The sequence below is a fragment of the Antrostomus carolinensis genome, unplaced genomic scaffold (assembly GCF_000700745.2).
Source record: "Antrostomus carolinensis isolate BGI_N321 unplaced genomic scaffold, ASM70074v2 scaffold28909, whole genome shotgun sequence".
Lineage (NCBI taxonomy): Eukaryota > Metazoa > Chordata > Aves > Caprimulgiformes > Caprimulgidae > Antrostomus > Antrostomus carolinensis.
The window spans coordinates 23,913-41,779 of record NW_010339762.1 but is presented as its reverse complement, the minus strand read 5'-3'; the positions used below and the strand labels follow the sequence as shown (position 1 = coordinate 41,779).

At 40.8% G+C, this 17,867-nt stretch overlaps 1 protein-coding gene across 1 annotated transcript; it reads right to left on the bottom strand.

Annotated features, from left to right (window-relative positions):
• Positions 1-13,818: 13,818 nt before the first annotated feature.
• On the bottom strand, positions 13,819-16,295 carry CCR4 (C-C motif chemokine receptor 4). Its single transcript, XM_010175970.2, has 2 exons — positions 16,079-16,295; positions 13,819-14,903 (listed from the first exon to the last, which is right to left on the bottom strand). Exon 2 carries the CDS (start codon positions 14,893-14,895, stop codon positions 13,819-13,821), a length of 1,077 nt encoding a protein of 358 aa, XP_010174272.1. The 5' UTR covers positions 14,896-14,903; positions 16,079-16,295.
• Between the last annotated feature and the right edge of the window lie 1,572 nt (positions 16,296-17,867).

Below are 17,867 nucleotides of genomic sequence, written 5' to 3'. Positions count from 1 at the left end.
TTCCCTTATAATATAACTTTCTTCCTAACTGTTGACCAAAATTTCACAGTCCTTGAATCACTTGAGACTTGACCTTGTCTGTACCCCTTTAGACTCTCTGTGCCCTTTGTAATTCTCTTGTGCAGGCAGCTCTCCCTATCTCCCCACTCTTGCATCTTTTTGGGGGCTCCACAGTGCCTGTAGTTTTCTTTTGCATTTTTTGGATGAAACACTCACTTGTTTGCAGAATTCAAATGTTTATATGAGTTTGACTCTAGAAATAATCCTCCTGACTGGACAACAAACACTATCCACCTGACAAATGTGTCTGGCATTCAGAAATGGCAATTACAGAAGAATCCTGTGTTTAACAGTGTGCTCTGAAGGAGGTGATACTGAATTATCCAGGCTGAGAAGGTGACCTGTTAACAAAACACTTAAGTTTGGACTGCCAAGGGAAGAGATCTGTGCCCTTTGGATGGATTTGGTCACTTTGATATAATTTGATGACTGACTAGACTATTGCAGTCCCCTTCTTTTCTCACTTCAGATGTACTGAAATCACTGGGAACAGCAGCGTGTCCGTACGTGTAAAATGGATGTTTTGACAGTTTTCCTAGGATCCTTTTCCTGTAAATCCATCCAAATGGATGAGCAAATAGCTCACAGTGCTGACAGATCCTAACCTGAGCCTCTGACAGCAGCTTGCTTATTTACTTGGTGTTGTCTCTACCAGCAGGAAACTACTTGAGAATGTTTTTCTGTTACGTGGCTTTGCAATCACTCATCTTCTTCCTTTTTTTGCTCGCAAATGCTCTACTGTAACTTTCCAAAGGAACTGCTGATTGATGTGCAGTCCCTACATTTTCATTTTAATCTCTTCTTGCATGTATCTTTTCCAGACTGCAAACACTCTTTTAACAGGTAATACAAGATGAAAGGTTTGTGAGAGATGATCTAGCCCTATGCCTCTGTACCCTAAGCTAATGTCATCTGTATCTAAAGTATTCCCAGTGTATTTGTTTAACCTGTTCTTCAAAGTCTCCTCTGATGGAGACCTCAGACGTCCCTAGGCAAGCTATTCTAGTGTTTACTGTTAGGAAACTTGTCAACAGCTAAGTGAAATCTTCATTGCTGTATTGTAAGCCAGTTACCAGCTTCGCTCTCCACAGTCAATGGGAAGTATGTCTTTGTGCTCTGAAACTGTTTTGTGCCCTCTGTTATCTTCTTCCCTCCCTGATGGATTGGATTTGCAGAAATTTTAAGAGGCACAGAGCAACATAGAGAAGACTCAGCAAGGATATGGAAGAGTGACAGGATCCTGAATGACCTGGTCCAAGTGGTGTGGCAGATTTTTTTTTTTTTGCCTTTTTTTCTTTTTTTTTTAAAGACATGACTGAGTTGCAAGAAAGCTGTCTTGCAGGCCAGGACTTAGAAGTGTGGTAGCCAGCCTCAAAAGTCCTGGCTGGAAGATTGTATGACGAAGGGAACTGGAAGCTGGAGAAGAATGAGGTCTGGTTTAATGGTTCTCCTTCAATGGGAAGGCAAAGTGGGCAGGAAGAGATGATCTGTGAGACTTGATGCAAAGGACTGAATGGAAAAATGTTGGAAAAGATGTCACGGGGACTTTTGACATGCTTTTGCTGAATAAATTATGTATGTTTAAAAATGCCATTTCAGAAGGTATTTTCTGGTATGTTATCAAAGATTGGAGTAATGAACCAGAGTCCCTAGCTTTGGGTGAAGTCATGAGGGTATGTGTTTCCTGCAATAGGATTCACAGAACCAGTGCTAGTTTCAGGCCCTTGGTAATGCAATCCCCTTTCAGTAGGATATTTGGTCTTTGTGGACAAGGAATCAGCAATGTATTTAAGAATTCCTTTTTTTTGAACTTCAGCACATACACGTGTCCCTCAGGAGCCACGTATAGATAGAACTCCAAAGTCAGAGTCTTGGGACTCTTCCCACTTTTAACTCTGTAGTGTTGTAATGGGCAGCACAGTTGTGCTTATGAAACCCCCCAGCATGTTTTCATAGCAGACTCTGTGCAAGCATCGTGAGAAGATTGCTGGTTTGCACTTTGGTAACGTGCTCACAGCTGCATGACTGTAATTTAGCCTTTTTAATTTTTTTATTTTTATTTTTTTATAGACAAGGTAAAAGGCTCCCTAATGGAACTTGGAATTGAGTTTTGAACTCCAACAGAAAGGGCCTGTGTTAAGTAGAGTGGATCTGTTGAATACTGGGGCAAATCCAGCAGGAAAATGCAGCCAGTATCTGTGGTGTGAAAGGATTTTTCTGTTAAATTTCTTTAGTCCTTGTAAGTGTATACACTTTTTTTTTTTTTTTAAACTTGGTGCTTCTATACTAATATTAACTGACCATTTTCCATGTTGTCTGTGGTTGTGGGCTGGAGCACAGACCTAAGCATAATGTGGGAAAATACCTGGCAGTTGTGGGTCATCCCTCTAATGCTAGAGCTAAGAAATTATTCTCCTCTGTTTCCTGTTTCATTCTTCCTTAAGTCTTGCTGGTTCTTCCTCTCGTATTAGGGAAGTCTTATGTGTAGAGAAGCTACAAAAATTTCCTTCAATGTGTTTTTGGTTGTCTGAAGTGGAGTTGATCTCCGCCCCTTCCACTTATTCATCATTAATTTGCAAGTTGGACAAAGATGCCTTTGTTTCCAGTTTGCTTATATGTTTTTTCCAAATGCCATTCAGAGGTTCCTTTTCTCAAGTCCCACAAATCTTGGTCAGGTGCATGGAGTGAACACTCTTTATGGATCTCTGGTCTAGATTTAGCCAGAAGTCTCCCCTGGTTGTGGACTTCTGCAATAGCACTGTCCAAAGCACTTGCCCTGGGAGAAGGTGAATGGCTGTGTGTTGTGCGTGGTTGCTGCAGGATCTGGATGTGTTCCTGCACTATGGGTGAAGGGGCCTTCTGAAGCATAGGTGGAATTGTTGAAGAGGAGGACAAAAAGGAACTGATAGCTTACTCTTCACCTTCCTCTTGCCCTGTCTGTTGCCTCCTCCATGTTAACTTTTATGTCTGGATGTTGAAACACTCTGCTATACCAGCGAGGCTTCCCAGAAGACTTTAGGCTCTGAGAAATGGGTCTGGATCCTGCACACACTCTACATGTCTTCTTTCAAGCTTTCTGACTTTTTTTGGCCTCAATTTTAGGATGTGGTTTGCACTAATCATGAATAGGTAGATCCGGTGCACTGAAGAACCAGAGAACCTAGTACTGAACTCACGAGGAGTTAGCATGATTTCCTGCAAAATTTGGGTGAAGCAGTGACTTCTGCTACAGTGCATTCCTGTGTTGCTCTTTTAGTCCTTTGATCCAGTATCCACTTCAAAAGCTGAAGTTAATAAAATGTGAGTCTTCTGACTAGAGCTGAATGTAGACACCTGCAGAGATGACTTTATTTAAAGCACTTGAGTCCACCTAGCTTGTGTTGAAACAGAAGAAGATTGCTGCTAGTTGGTACCTGCTGAAGTAGCTCTTTTTTTCTTTTCTTTTTTTTTTTCTTTTCTTTTTTTTTCTTTTTTTTTTCCCCACTCTTTCAAGTCTAACCTCTCAGGTCTGTTTGCTTCGACTCAAAGGCTTCAGAAGTATTGAAAAAACCCTAGAGCTTCTATGGATCCTTTCTAATTTTAACTGACTCCAAGACAGTTGATTTTTAAGTATTAGCCAAATTTTGGACTCCTCTTAATGCCTTTTCTTTTAAGAAAAGGGACACACCACAACCCCAAAATTAAGCGTGGTCACCCATACAAGGTAAAAAAGAGAACTTGGACAGAAGGTGCCAGTAATTCAGGTGCAAGAGTAGAAGCTAGCTATGCTGAAATCACCCAAAAGGCTTTTTTTAAAAATAAAATTCTGAAAAACCCAGTCTGTGCAACTGATTGATACTGAAATGAGGTTACAGTAGTAGCTTACTTGACTTGCATGAAGTTTGTTTCTCCTTTGTACTGTATCTACAGGAACAGTGCTGAAACAGGGGATGTTTAAGCACTATGGAGATACAAGCAAACAATAATGTGTTACAAAACATGATCTGGATGAGAAGCCTTGTGAAGACAGAGGGGAAAGCATAATAATGTGTCAGGTAAATAGTGCATTGTCTGTTGGGGTTTTTTTACTTTTTTGTTTTGGTTTGGTTTTTAAACCAAAGCAGGTTGGCAGTGGAGAAAGAAAATAATTTCCCTTTTGGTGTCTCCAGCAACCAGCTACAGGCTGTGGCCTTGTATCTCACTGGACTGGCAAAGGTGAACGATGCTGAGCTCTGTAGTTTTCATGTTTTCATAGCTACAAGTGTAAAATTTTACATGAAAGAAAGGAGGTGATCTGGGTTGAAGATTCAGCTCCCCTGGCTGGATATGCAGGGTGGAGAAAATATATCCAAATCCTAACAAAAATCCACCTAACCCACAAGGTTGTGAATGCCTGTAGCTCTGCTGGTGCTTGCTCCCCAACTGCTCGTCACTGTCTTGTCTTTCATTTTATCCTTGCAATTCAAGGTAGAAACCATGCTTTTTTCTGACAATCCTTGATATATGCATCACATATTTTCACTTGTTTACAAAATGGTAAAGCTAGATGATGCCTGGTTTGGTTTCACTGTGGTTTCTGGTGAGCAAATACCTTCTTCAGAAATACAACCATGCTGTTGTACTTGTCCTGCAGGGTGGGTGAAAGAACGTTCAGGGATTCCCACCATTTCTTCTCTCTCTGCATAATGAGTTTGTCAAGGGTCTGCCCCGTTGGCGTAGCACACGAGAATGCTTTTGTCTCAGAGGCTGAGGGCTTCAAAAATACACAGAGCTCAGCTTATATTATTTGTTGTCTTTTTCCTGTTTAATAAAAGTGTATTTTTTTCATATAAGAGTAATGGTACTGAGTTTGACTTAGGTACATCTCGCCCTGTATCCTCCTTTGTAGGTGAGTATGTCTGATCAATTCTTTGAGTTTCAGCACCTGAAACTTTCAGGTGAAGTCTTTTTTTTTCTTACTAAGTTGAGCTGGAATTTCAGTGCTTTTTAAGTCTTTTCAGTAGAAGAGACTCAGCTTTGCTGATTCAGCTGCTCGCTGCTTGCTTACCATGTCTCAGTTTGCAAAAAAAACCCCAACAAGCCCAAAACCCAACCCTGAGCTCTAAAGCTCACACTCTGCCATGCAAACTGGTGTACAGCAATTGAGATTATTTAAAAGCATCAGGTCTCTTTTAACAACCTATGGTCTGTGCTCCATAGTGTATTTTGATTCAGGGGCTTACTCACCATCGGGCTTTTGACGTGAACATGTGATGCTCGTTTGGCTTGGAAAAAATGTTCCTGTTCTTATGAAGTACTTAGTTTTTTTTTTCCTGCTACCTGTTTTAGCATATTCATGCAAATTGGTGAAACCCCCTGCTGATTACCAATATCAAAAGGTGAAGTAAATTGGGCAAGCAAGTCTAAAAGGGGTAGGGGTTTTGTCTGCAAACCTTAATGACTCAGGACAGCAATCACCTATTGACTGAGAAATGTTAGGAAGAAATTGCTCAAAACCAAGGGCTTTTTTTTTTTTTAATGAATAATGCATTATGAAGTTATTTTCATCTTCTGTGGAAGGAGATTAAACTTTTTGGGCTGTGGGTAAAAGAGTATGCATGGCTCTTGATGTCTTGAGACAAGGCAAGAAATCTAGCAATGAATACACAGATTTTTATCACTATAATAATAAATACTTAGTTTCATTGTAGTACTTTTTGTCTGCTAAACGCCTTGTTTTACAAAGGCAAGCAGAGTCTTGATTTCTGCGTAGCAGATGCAGGAGTTGAATTGACTGAGCTCCCTGGCAAGGCTGAAAACAGACCTTTAAAAAAGGCGGGTTTATTTTTTTTCTTTCTTTTTTTCAGGGAGAAGTGAAGGATAAGAATGCTACAGACTCTTTTGGGCTTATTACCTCTGGTTGATAGGTAGTGATGGACATGCTGGACCACTTCTGCCTGGTTTAAGTCTGCAGCCCAATACAATAAGGAAGCCAGTGCAGACAGGAGAAGCCATCTAGTAAGCTGCAGGTAATAAAACATGTTTTTTTTTTCCTAAGCACAAGCATTGTCCACTTGAAGACGACCAGGGCTGGTTGCATTCTACCTCTGTGCCCTGCAGTCTGTCTGTCTGGGACTCTGCATTTGCTGTCACAAAGAAGTGCCTCTCCATTCAATGGGTACGTCTGGCTGGTGGCTGTGTACGGCATCTCACATACCTCGTCCTCAGCCACTGCTCTTTTTGGAGTAGACAATCTAGCTTGTGCCATTCACTGACCAGGCAGACATGGCTTTTGCTGTGAAGGATCTCACTTATTTTTTGTTTCTTTGTTCATTTGGGTTTATTTGGTTGTTTGGCTTTTTGGTTGTTTTTTGTTTTTTTTTACAGTGTGTTTTGGTTTGCTTTTGCCAAGGCAGTAACTTTGTGGAGTCTCGTGGCCTCAGATCTAGAAAATATGTCAGATTTTGTTAGGAGACATCACTAAAGTGGACATTGATACTAGCTACTTATTTGCTTCATTGTTAGGGAGTATCAGCTTTTCTACAGCTATTTCTGTACAAGTAGGTGAGATTTCTAGAGCTCTTCTTACATTTTTGCTGGAACCTGGATGCCTATACATACCAACTGGTTTATGTTGGCATGACAGTTCATGAATTGAGCATGTGTTCTCCTGAAAATCCAGGCCACATTCAGTTCTACCATATTATGACTGAGTTTTTTTTATTGTGAATTACTTTACAGAAAAGGTAAGCTGTTTTTTTCTCTTTAGGACACAATTAGTAGTTACCCTGCATCTGTACAAACACATTCCTAGAATTAAAAAAAAAACAAACAAAAACCCAACAAAAACCAAACAAACCCACAACACCCCCAACCCCCCTCAAAACCCCACAACAACAACAAACACCAAACAAAAAAACACTAAGAAAAATTCTGCAGAATCTTGGATATCTAGTACTGAACTTTTTCAGTCCCTGACATGAATTGATAAATAATTATCACTTAAAAGTTGATCTTCTATAAATGCTAATTTGAAGTTTGACCATTGAAATTTTACTCACATAGTCCCATTTTGATAGGCTGTAAAACTCTGTAGCTTTTTACACTATATAAGCAACAAAAGTTCATTTGTTAGGCAAATTCTCATGAACAATGCCAGTAGATTTAAAAAAAAAAAAAAGAAAACAAAACCACAACAAAAAACCCCTCTCCTGTCTGGTAGTCTTCTACAGTCACATTCATCACTCTTTTTTGAATGAAATTTTGCTTCTAATGCCAGCTTTTTTCTAAATTCTGGCACATTCCTATGGGTATGTGGAATCAGCTACTGACTGAGCAATGCAGTAGGTTTATTCTGTTGAAGTTGTTAAGAAAAAAAAATGTGTTAAATAAGACAAAGCCATGAGTTCTTTCTACAATTGTTGGTTTGCATAAACTTATTTCCCTTATCAGAATAAAATTTTAATAATAATTCAGAGCAGAAATAATGAAATATTTGATTTGAATAATGTGGAAAAATAGACTGCGCTTACTCTAAAAAAAGTTTTAATCTGAAGCTGAAACAAAATGCAAACAATAGTTTAATAGTTAAAAGGTGTTGATCACTCCCCAATGCAGCTACAACTAAAAATCTGATCTCTTCAGTGTTCAGATTTTACTGAAACTGCCTCTTCAAATGCAGTATGTACTGCCAGTGTGGTCACCAGACAGACATCCTACTCGCGTGACCGCTGCGTACGAAGAATGTGAGTTTAAAGCTGGCGAGGAAACGAATGGATTTGCTCTCAACTCCATGTGACTGTGGGAGAGGAGGTTGCAGCATACATATTCATGCAAAAAGCCAGGAGCAGCTGTGAACCAGCCTCCCCACGGGGGATTTTAGGAGTTCCCTAACATTTCTGAGGAAAGGAAGCGAGTACTGACCTGCATTATGCAAGGATGGGTTGGTGAAGCAGAACTGAGGAGAAAACAGCCTAAATCCAAACTTCCTTTTTTTTTTTTTCTGCTTTTGTAAACTCTTCAACCCTTCCTCTGTAGCGTCACAGGTTTTTGTGTGACACCTCGTGCTACGGTGTTTTGCTCTTCTAGAAAGCATAAACAAGATTTTTGATAACAAGGGTAGACCTGTGCTCTGCAGCTTCTCAGCACTGTTTCTGCAGGTTCCTTGCGATCAACCAGCCTTATCTTCCTTCTATTCCTGGTGCTTGTGAATGAGCAACGAGGGCATAAGCAACAGGAAAAGCCATCCTTCTCTCTTCTCTACGTGTTTTTTACACCTTTCCCACATACTTTAGTAGCAGAAAAGGCAAGTCACTCAGTCTGCGGTCATGGTCTTACTTGTGGTCAAATTTCAGTTTACCAGTTATGAGCAAGTACAGAGATGTGTTGTGGTCTTTCTTCGCTTTGGTTTAAAATACTTTTGTGTTACTACTAGCTGGTACTGCTCTTTCTGTTTCTGATGGTGATAGGTTAAAAGTCAAGGAGGAACACTCTTTTCAATGTACCTGCCAAACCACAATACTTCTATGGAGATATTTTTAAGGAGTGCAAAGTCCCTTTGCAAAAGAGACAAATAAGCTTTTAAGACAGGGAAGTAAGTCCACCTGTTGTTTCAATCACAGTTCCAGGTACAACCGTATTTTCCTGAACTTGGCTGCTTGGAACTTCTTGGAAAATGCTGATCAAATGCCACTGGCCTCTTTTGAGCAGAAGATTGGATCTGGTAATGTCAATTTTCATTCAGTCCTTGTTGTCCTACAGGTTGCTAGCACCACTGAGAGTGCCTTTTATGAGGGTTTCATATCTGTGGAAACAGAACAGATGCTTGCAGATCAGCTTCTTGATTAATTGCTGTAGTTGTTAAAAGCAAAAGCAAGGAAACAAACCATCTTGGAATTTTAAAAAATTCTTAGTGCCTTAGTAGTTTTAATTTTGCAACACCTGAAATCATAAAAAGCCAGCAGCGTACAGTTCCTGAGCTACATACGCTGAATGCATGATGTTACTCTGAAATAAGAAACTAAAACTCAGAGAAATTTCAGCCTTTCCAAGATGACTTGAAATAAAACAAACAAACAAACAAAAACCAGCACAAGAACTAAGGGAGTATGATGCACTGATCAAACGGGTATTTGGGCTGCATTTATACAGGGAATGGTTTGGGTTTTTTTCCTCTTTCAGTGATCTGCAAACAGGAATTCGTGCTCTCTTGCTGTTTTAAGACAGGTAACACCCTCTGTTTAAATGCTCCAGTGAAGAATATATTTTGTTGGAAGATGGCATTAGCTGGTTATCTTCATCCACTTTTCTCCAGATACCCTTCACACTAACCTGTGGTCATCCTCTTGGAACCTGGATCCAGACAGGGACTTTCCTGGCTGGGCCATTTCAGATTTGGCTGCCAGGAAGGACACAGTGTGAGTGGCTCTTACCTGGAGTCCCCCTCACCAAGCTCAAATGTGAATCCTCCCCAAGGAGAGCCAGGAGGGCCCTGAGATTCTGTCAAAAATGTGCATTGTGCTCATAATGTCCGAGCTCTTGCTCTGTGCCTCAGCTCCCCTGGCTATAAGACAGCAGCTTTTAAAAAATAAGGTCAAGTAGCCAGTGATGCAGAAGAAGATACATTCATTACTCTTTTCAGTAGAGATATATGCTACCGTTTCTGAGAGTTCAAAGGAGGATCAGAAATAAATTAAGACAAAATCCTGAGCATGGCCTGTGAGCAGTCGTCTTCTGAGCTGAGGACGTGTGGGATATGTGGAGGGATGTGCTCTGCCATGGGACAGAGAACAGCAGCATTGGCCAGTCATGCCAGTGCTCCACCAAGGAGTTGGTAGAGGATTTGGATTTTGCTCGTCTGGAACAGACAAAGGGCTTTTCCACTTTTGAGCCTCATTTCTGTGAGAAATGCCCTTGACTCAATGACTGTTCCATAAGATGGGATTTTGTTGATTTTTCTGATGGATGTTGCTGCTGAATGATCGTGAAAAGGAAAATAATTCTGGAAGCATCTAACTTAGTGTTGTTGCATTGATAGTGCCTGCTCCATTAGGAGTGATTTCTACATGACTGCCAGTGGCACTTGCACACATCGTTGCTGTGTTACAGTAAGATGACTGCAGATACGACCAGTACATCACCTTTGAATGGTCTTATCAGTTATGCAAATGCTAGAAATCTCACCACAGTTACATTTCCAGTCGCCTACTTAAAAGCTCCTTTTGTGCCTGGAGGAGCAAAAGGTACTGTTGAGCTCTGTGGACACTGCTTAAGCATAATTTTAATGATAATTTTGATTGGCATTACTAAATGGCTCTTGATTTCTAACTGTAAATCAAGTCAAATGGAGATATTTGCATAAGAGATGGGAGTTGATGAGGTTGGTCTCTGACTGTGCTAGAGAGAGATGTTGGATAAAACTGGAAACCATTAAGAGCCCCTGGAGAAAATGTGTGAGTGTAGATCCCTCTTGGCACTTTGAAACTGGGAGCATCCTGTTAACAGAGGAACACTGTAGTGCCTGTTGAATTGCACTCTCCTTCAGACCAGGCGTGCAGAGCTGGTGCTGGGACAGTGACAAGCAGTAATAGTGTAGGAAGGACAATAGCAATTCCTTACTTTCTTTCCAGAGCTGGCTCTCGGACTGGGAAGAGCAGATTGGGAGGAGGCTACTGACCATGATGCTTCTTCTGTACAATCAAAAGGGATGAAGCTGTCTTCCAGAGTAAAAGGTAAGTTTGTAATTCAACTTTATGTTTATGTGGTGGCCTAAGGGCTGTATGAAAACAAACCAACCAACTTGGTTTTACCTTTTCTTCATTATTTATATTTAATATAATTAAGCTGATTTTTCCCCTTGTCTACCTTTCTATGGTGGCTTAGCACAACCGAAGAGAGGATGCAGGCTTTTTCCGAGGAACCCTGATGTAAAAATGTGGGTTTACAAATGAGTCAGCTTTGCTTCACTCAAATGTCTATCCATTCTTCTCTTGCACAGTTCAGTAGGTCTGTACGTACTATCATTCGTTGCTTGGAAACTCTTGTTCAGCTAAAATGACACCTTTGGTCAACTGACACTTTGAAAATCCCTGATTTATTTTTGTCTGTATTAATACCATTATCTTTTTCTCATCAGCAGATTTCAAAGCCCTGTCTCAAAAGAAGAATGTCATTATCCACTGTAGCTCGGTGCATGGGGGAGGAAGGTTTGTTCCAGGTGCTAGACAGGATGAAACCACACAGGTTTGGTGAGCTCCAGTCTGAGGACCTGGATTCCTGAACCTGTCACTTAAAGGTGAGCTGCCCCTTGCACCCAATTCAGCAAACCTCCTCAGACCACATCTTTCAGCTCAGTTGCTTATCCAGCACACACATTGAGTAGCTGTGAGTGTTACTGGGAGGACTGGAAGAGGTAATTTGGGCAGAGAAACAAGGACAGCATTCACCTGGGGGGAGCTCTGGCTGCACCAAGCACCCTCTGCACCGAAAGCAGACGTGCACAGGCTGGGGAGCACAAAGCCGAGCAGCGATGTGTAGCACCTTTGAGTTTTGAGTGGAAAAGTGCTTTACGCTACCTCCGTTTATGGCAATGCTGCATGGCCACTGGGCACGGCCCGTTAATTCCACACATGAGCAGATTCAGCCTCCTCTCCCACCACAGGGTGTGTGCCCAGAGCCAGACCAGCCTGCGAGCTGCTGGCCATCTCAGTGCCTTTGCTCAAGACCACTCTTAGCCCCAGACCTCTCTTATCTCATGGTTGCCAAGAGCCTGTGGCTTGCTTTTTGCTTGCTGACCATCATTTGTGCCAGCCCTTGCCCTGGTCTGGCAAGCAAAGTGTCTCAAAAGGACCCGTGTATTCTTACTGACTAGAAGGATGACAGAGTAAGACCAAGGAAAAAAATAACTGTGCTGTGCTGCCTGGCTTCTGGGTTAGTCTGTGCTCTTGGCTGATGAATAGCTCAGCAGTTCACAGTGCCTGCACTGTCAGTATCACATCTGTGAGGACGATGTGCCATGCCTGCTTGGGAGTGACATGTTGTTGGGTTTGGTGACATCTGTGAGACTTTGAAGCACTTGACACTTGCAAGTTGCATTCCTCTTCCTTTTCAAGAAGGCTTAACCCACCCCTCGCAGTTGTTTTTCCTAGCTGTTTTACTCAGTGACTTGTAAGGTTTTGAGTAGTAAAGGATTTATAGTCTTTTCCTTAGGAAGGAAGACACATTCTTACTCCAAGTAATGTCTTCCACAGCGATTCTCATTATCTACATTAATGCTGATCCTTGCTTGTCAGCCTCAGCAAACAGCTAATGGTAGTGCATTCTCAAAATTAATGATCGTGGATATGTGTGAGTGTGAGTATGTGAGTGTGCTGCTTTTTATTTTCAGTCTTGGATCACGAGAGAGGTCACAGGGAGGTGAGCTGCCACTTATCTTTCTTATTTAGGGTGATGAGAACAATGACACTACAATATTTTTACATTTCTTCTCCAGGCCTTTCCTGATGCATTTTAATGTCTCTTCTGCTCTTCGCACCCATGCCTGAATGCTGAGCAGACACTTTGTTATTGACAGCCTAGGAAAAATAAAAGTCTTTCTGCTGAATGGTTATTCTCCAGCAAAAAGACATACAGAAATAGCTTCCAATACATATTTTGCAACTCATACTTTGTCTGCTACCACATTATTGATTTTTCTGCCTCTTTAAAATATATTTTTGTGCCAAAATCTGAACATTGCAATTTGAGTTTGCTTCCTGTTCCAGATCTCTGATTAATATCATGCAGATCCGTGAGCGGGTATTGGGGCATCACAATCTTTGCATTTTGCTGTTATCAAATGCTAGAATTCTTTGTGTGGTTTCTAAGTTATGACAGACCGTTTCTGCACAATCTCTGTTTTTACTTTCTTTGGTTTTGACAGATAGGTCTCCAGTGAATGAAAATTGAGTCTTGGGGTTAAGTACTTTTGGAACAAAGAAAGTTCACTTTAAAAAATACACTTTTATCCAAGATGCTTCACATTTATTTGCACATACTGGAAAATAAGTTTTTTTAAAAAACACTTTTATTCAAAAATATTTTGAACATTTTCTATGTTAATTAAAATACAAAATGGCTATCCTGAATTACAGTGATAAAGTAATTAAAAATGCCTGTATATACACCTACACATAGACATATGTGGCAACTTGGATACCTGAAAGAAAACACAATATAATGCATTTGCTTTGCGTCTTTGTGCACATAAAATAATATATTTGGTGTCCTTTTTCTTAATGACAGAGGTTGTACCCTCTCCCAGAAATGAAACATTCAACAGTAGCAGGTACTGTTAATAGCTTGCTAAGGGTCAAAGCAAACAAGTCCTACACAGATCAACTGTAGAATTAAAAAATATGGTAAAAACCATCCTTCTTGCAGAAATGAATATATTTTCCAGATGCATGTGCTGATGACAAGCAGCTGTCTCTTCTCTGCCTCTCCATACAAGCCAACCTCCGTCTTGATGCTGGTGAAAAAGCAGCAGCATGGCACAGTGCTTTGCGGAGAGCTGAGGCTGCTGTTACATCTGAGCAGTGATTTGTAGTCACAGCAGGTAAAAGTTGCATGTCCATCTCCCACATTTCACATCTAGGACGCCTTCTGTCATAATATTCACCAAATCTAGAGGCAGAAGTCAAAGCTGAAGTAAGTAATTATCCGGCAGTAGCTTATTGTTAAATGCATGTGCGTTTACTTAGCTTTTCAAAGTTCCTGCTTTTGTCAGTTTGCTGGTGAGTTCAGTGGTTGGTCTGAAACACATTACAGAGCATCTTGATCCCCTGTAGATTGTGTGTGGAATGAATTCGTAGACTCAGTGTGGTAAGTGGTGTGAACTCCACACCACTTGCAAATCTCTCCAGGCAACCGCCAGTTCTTAAAGAGCATCTTCAGGTACTTCTTAAATTTTTCCCCCATGAAGAAGTAGATGACTGGATTGAGGCAACAGTGAAAAAGACCAAGGATTTCTGTTACCTGGAAAGCATAGTCCAGATTCCTGCTCACTTGGCAGTCTCTAAGGACTCCTGTAATTTCCAGCAGTTGTAAGAAAATAACAATGTTGTAAGGGGTCCAAAAGAAGAAAAACATGATCATGACAGCAAAGATCATCCTCACAGCCTTATTCTTTTTCTCATTTCTACAGTTAATTAATGTTTTAATGATCATGGAGTAGCAAAATGTCATAACAATAAAAGGGAGTAGGAGCCCTAAAATGTTGATTTCCAAAGTGGAAAAAAGTTTCCATGTTGTGAAATTGCTTGGATATCTTGGCTTGCAGGTAGTATAATTATGTTCATTAAAAGATTCTCTAAATACAAGTTCTGGAACTGAGGCTGAAAGAGCTACTAGCCATACAACAAGGCTAGTAATCAAGCCATGGAAGGCAGTCCTTGCTTTCAAGGAAAACACTGCGCGAACAATTGCCAGGTATCTGTCTATGCTCATGAGCATAATAAAAAATATCCCACTATAAAACCCAACCAGGTAGATCCACGAAATGATTTTACACCAGGGAGTTCCAAAAACCCATTGGTCTACTGTGAAATAAGACCAGAACGGCAAGGAAAACACAAAGAGTAAATCTGAGATGGCGAGGTTTAGCAGGTACACGTCAGTCATGCTCTTCAGCCTCTTGTATTTGAAGAGGACCACAATGACCAGAATGTTTCCCATGAGCCCAACCAGGAACACTAGGGTATACAGAACAGGTAGGAAGGAGGCTGCAAACCTCTTGACGCTTTCCTTACTGCATGGTTTTGGAGCATCGTTATAAGTATCGTAATAGTCATATAAGGTTGAGAATTCACCTTCAAGGGACTCTGTACTTGAAGAACTCATGTTTTTTCCTCAGTTCCTGCGAAGGAAAGAATATAAAAATGTCAGTGACTTTCAGTGCGTGAAAACTGTGTGGTTACTCCGTAAACCTGAATCACCACCAATGACTAACTTGCAGCTCCAGTGTGCTTCTCATAAAGTTCTCAAATACTAATTAAGCATTATGTTGCAAAATGGACTGTCCTTAACATGCATGTGCTTAGTCCTTGCGACACTGCATCTTGGATGTCAAGCACACAGAACACTCTTCAAATGGCAGAGAGGAAAGCAAACAGGAATGAAAAATATGGACCATGGATATTAAATCAAAGAGGGATAAATCCTGTGTGGAATAAAGTAAAAAGCAAAGCCATTATTTATATCAGTTCAGGATTTCACCCACCTTTCCAATCAGGCAAGCGTCACTGTAAGACGACAGTAATGAAAATGCATCTGACTCTTTCTTCTAATGAAATTATGCTTACTGAAAGCTGGCATGAGTTTTCAGTAAGTGCTGTCTTCAGTGACTAGATGAATAACAGGAATTTTTTGGGTTTGTATGTATGTTCTTTTCTACTAGGCAGAGGCAGAGTTTCAAGTGATGGTATTTTGAGGTTAGTGACTTGGACACAGTGCAAATATATTGCTGATGTATTACTGTGTGTGTTATCACAACAAGTGTCATTTTTCTTAGCCTAACATACCAGAATTTTTCTAAGCCTGAGTTATGTCTTTCCCTTTTGTCTTTATTTCTGTGAATGGAAAACAGAAGAAAAATGAGTATCATTGCTTTATTTGTCTTTGCACCCCTGCTACATAACAACAACGAACATTGATTACCATTAACTTGACCCCTACTGCATGTAGTCCCAGGCATGACACCCGTCCAGCCTACAGTTCTGTTCCATTACACACAGAGAGGAATTAAATCTGAATTACAAGTCACAGGGACAAAACTGTTTGATGACAATGGTCTAGAGATGACATCTTTGCAACAGCTGCACCTAGATTTTAATCTAATCTAGGTTAAGCATAATATACTTTAAATATTTAAAACTGAAAAGATACTCTCACGTAACATACATACACCCACTTCTGATGATGCAGGAGTTTTAACATTTAAATTTAAAAATTACCTAAGCAGGAACAAAAGGTAAATGACAAAGCTTTACAGTCACACGCATGATGAACCTACACGGTACACAACTGTTTCAGGATTTTGTGAATTTTACCTTTTCCCACTCCTTTCTTCTAAGATGAGGTGAAGAAGCTTCTTGCTCTAAGGGTGCAGAATCACTTGCTTCTCACCAGGTAGCTCTGTCAAGGAGGTGCTGCCTACACCGCGATATCCAGCAGCTGCAAAAAGCAGATGTCACTAGGTAGCTGTGTCTTGTAACGGAAACTTCGTACTTCCTTACAGATTGTATCACAAGTGCTTCTCTCCTCAATGCTCATCAGAGATGGTCCTTTAAAGTCAGAAATAAAATTAAACACATCTTATAAAGTGGAAGGAAATGCAAAGTTTCCACTGAGAGCCTGATTACTGAGTTAAAGCAGCTTCATCTTTAACCCATAATCATTAAAAGTAGATGTCACTAAGCAGCTCTCATTTAATGGAAAACTTGTTCTTTTTTTATGGGTCGTAAAATGCATCTTAATCTCAGAGGAAAAAAAAATAATCAAAGGATCATCTGTAGTGAGCAGAGAAGAGAAGGCACTTGGTAGGTGTGTGGGAGGTGAGTTTCTAGTCCCTTTCTGACAGGTAACTAATTTTACAAGTTACAAGTGTGTAATTGTAGAAGAGAGAGCTGTATAGATTTAGTGTCGGGAAGACTCCTTTTCATTCATTACTGTTTGATCTTCCAAACTCCTACTTATCTTGCTAAGAAAAGAAATGAAGGCATGTTAATTCATGCTACCTTTTTGCTTGATGTCTCTCGTAGCAGGTTTTGTATTCAGCAAATTTACCTCCTACCGCTGACCCAGCACAAGTTGTAAGAGTGGTCAAAATATCAAATAAGAATTGGAATGTGCGCACACGTGTGGTGTAAGGGCAGAGGGTGTGGAGGTTTCCCGTGACTCTTGTCACAGCAGGAAGCTCAGCAGCTTCTATAAATGTCTCCTGAGAGTGTGGTGGAACCTATGTGTCTTTTGGGGGATCTTGGGAAGGGAGAAGAGAGCACAGAGGACGTACGCTAGTCAAATGGTATGGTTTTGAGTCCCACCAGCAGAACAGCTGTGCTAGCAGCTGGCAAGTGCTGCTCTCCTCTACGTCCCAGAAAAGGCCAGCCAAGCAGAAGTAAAAGCCATTTCTCAACAGGAGAGGCTGCTTGTTTGTTAGTAGGAGAAACTGGAGAGTCACGATGAGAAGCAGAAACAAGAAACCTACAGGAGGTGGTTGGGAGAGTAGGAAGAATCATAGATCTCAGTCTAGAGGAAGGGGTAGTTCTAGGTTGATCTCCTGTATGATTCCAGACACAGGTACAGCTTTTCTTTCAGTTATGCTATTTGCTGCTATCCTGTATGCTTCTGACATTGTTACTTTGTCCAATAACTTACATTTGGCTGAAGTATTTCTTCCAGAAAAGCTTGATGTGAAGACAGCATGAGATGTGGGATCTACTGGTTTCATGTTTCACCGGAATAAAACACTGGTAAGGGAAGTAGCTTCTCAGTCATCTTTCACCAGCTGCACCTGTGATTTTTAAATCTGTCACTGGGAGATGTTCCTCCAGTGCAGGCTATTGCTCTGCAGATCACGTACGTCTTCTCTTCAGTTTACTAGCAGTCCTTTAAAGATGTGAACATCACATGAGTAGGCAAGACTGTGGTACCAGTTTCATCAGCTCTGCTTACAGAAACTAGAAGCTGTTCCTCTTGCTGCTCTTTTGTCCATGTAAGGGCCTCATTAATCTCTTCTTTGACATGTTGTTGCACTAGGGGTGTAAGTTCAGTTCTTCACCCACAATAACAATGACGTAAAATCTTTTTTAAGC

What these genes read in the sequence shown, in the direction of transcription:
- CCR4 (XM_010175970.2), bottom strand. Translation starts at nt 14,895, where the DNA reads ATGAGTTCTTCAAGTACAGAGTCCCTTGAAGGTGAATTCTCAACCTTA.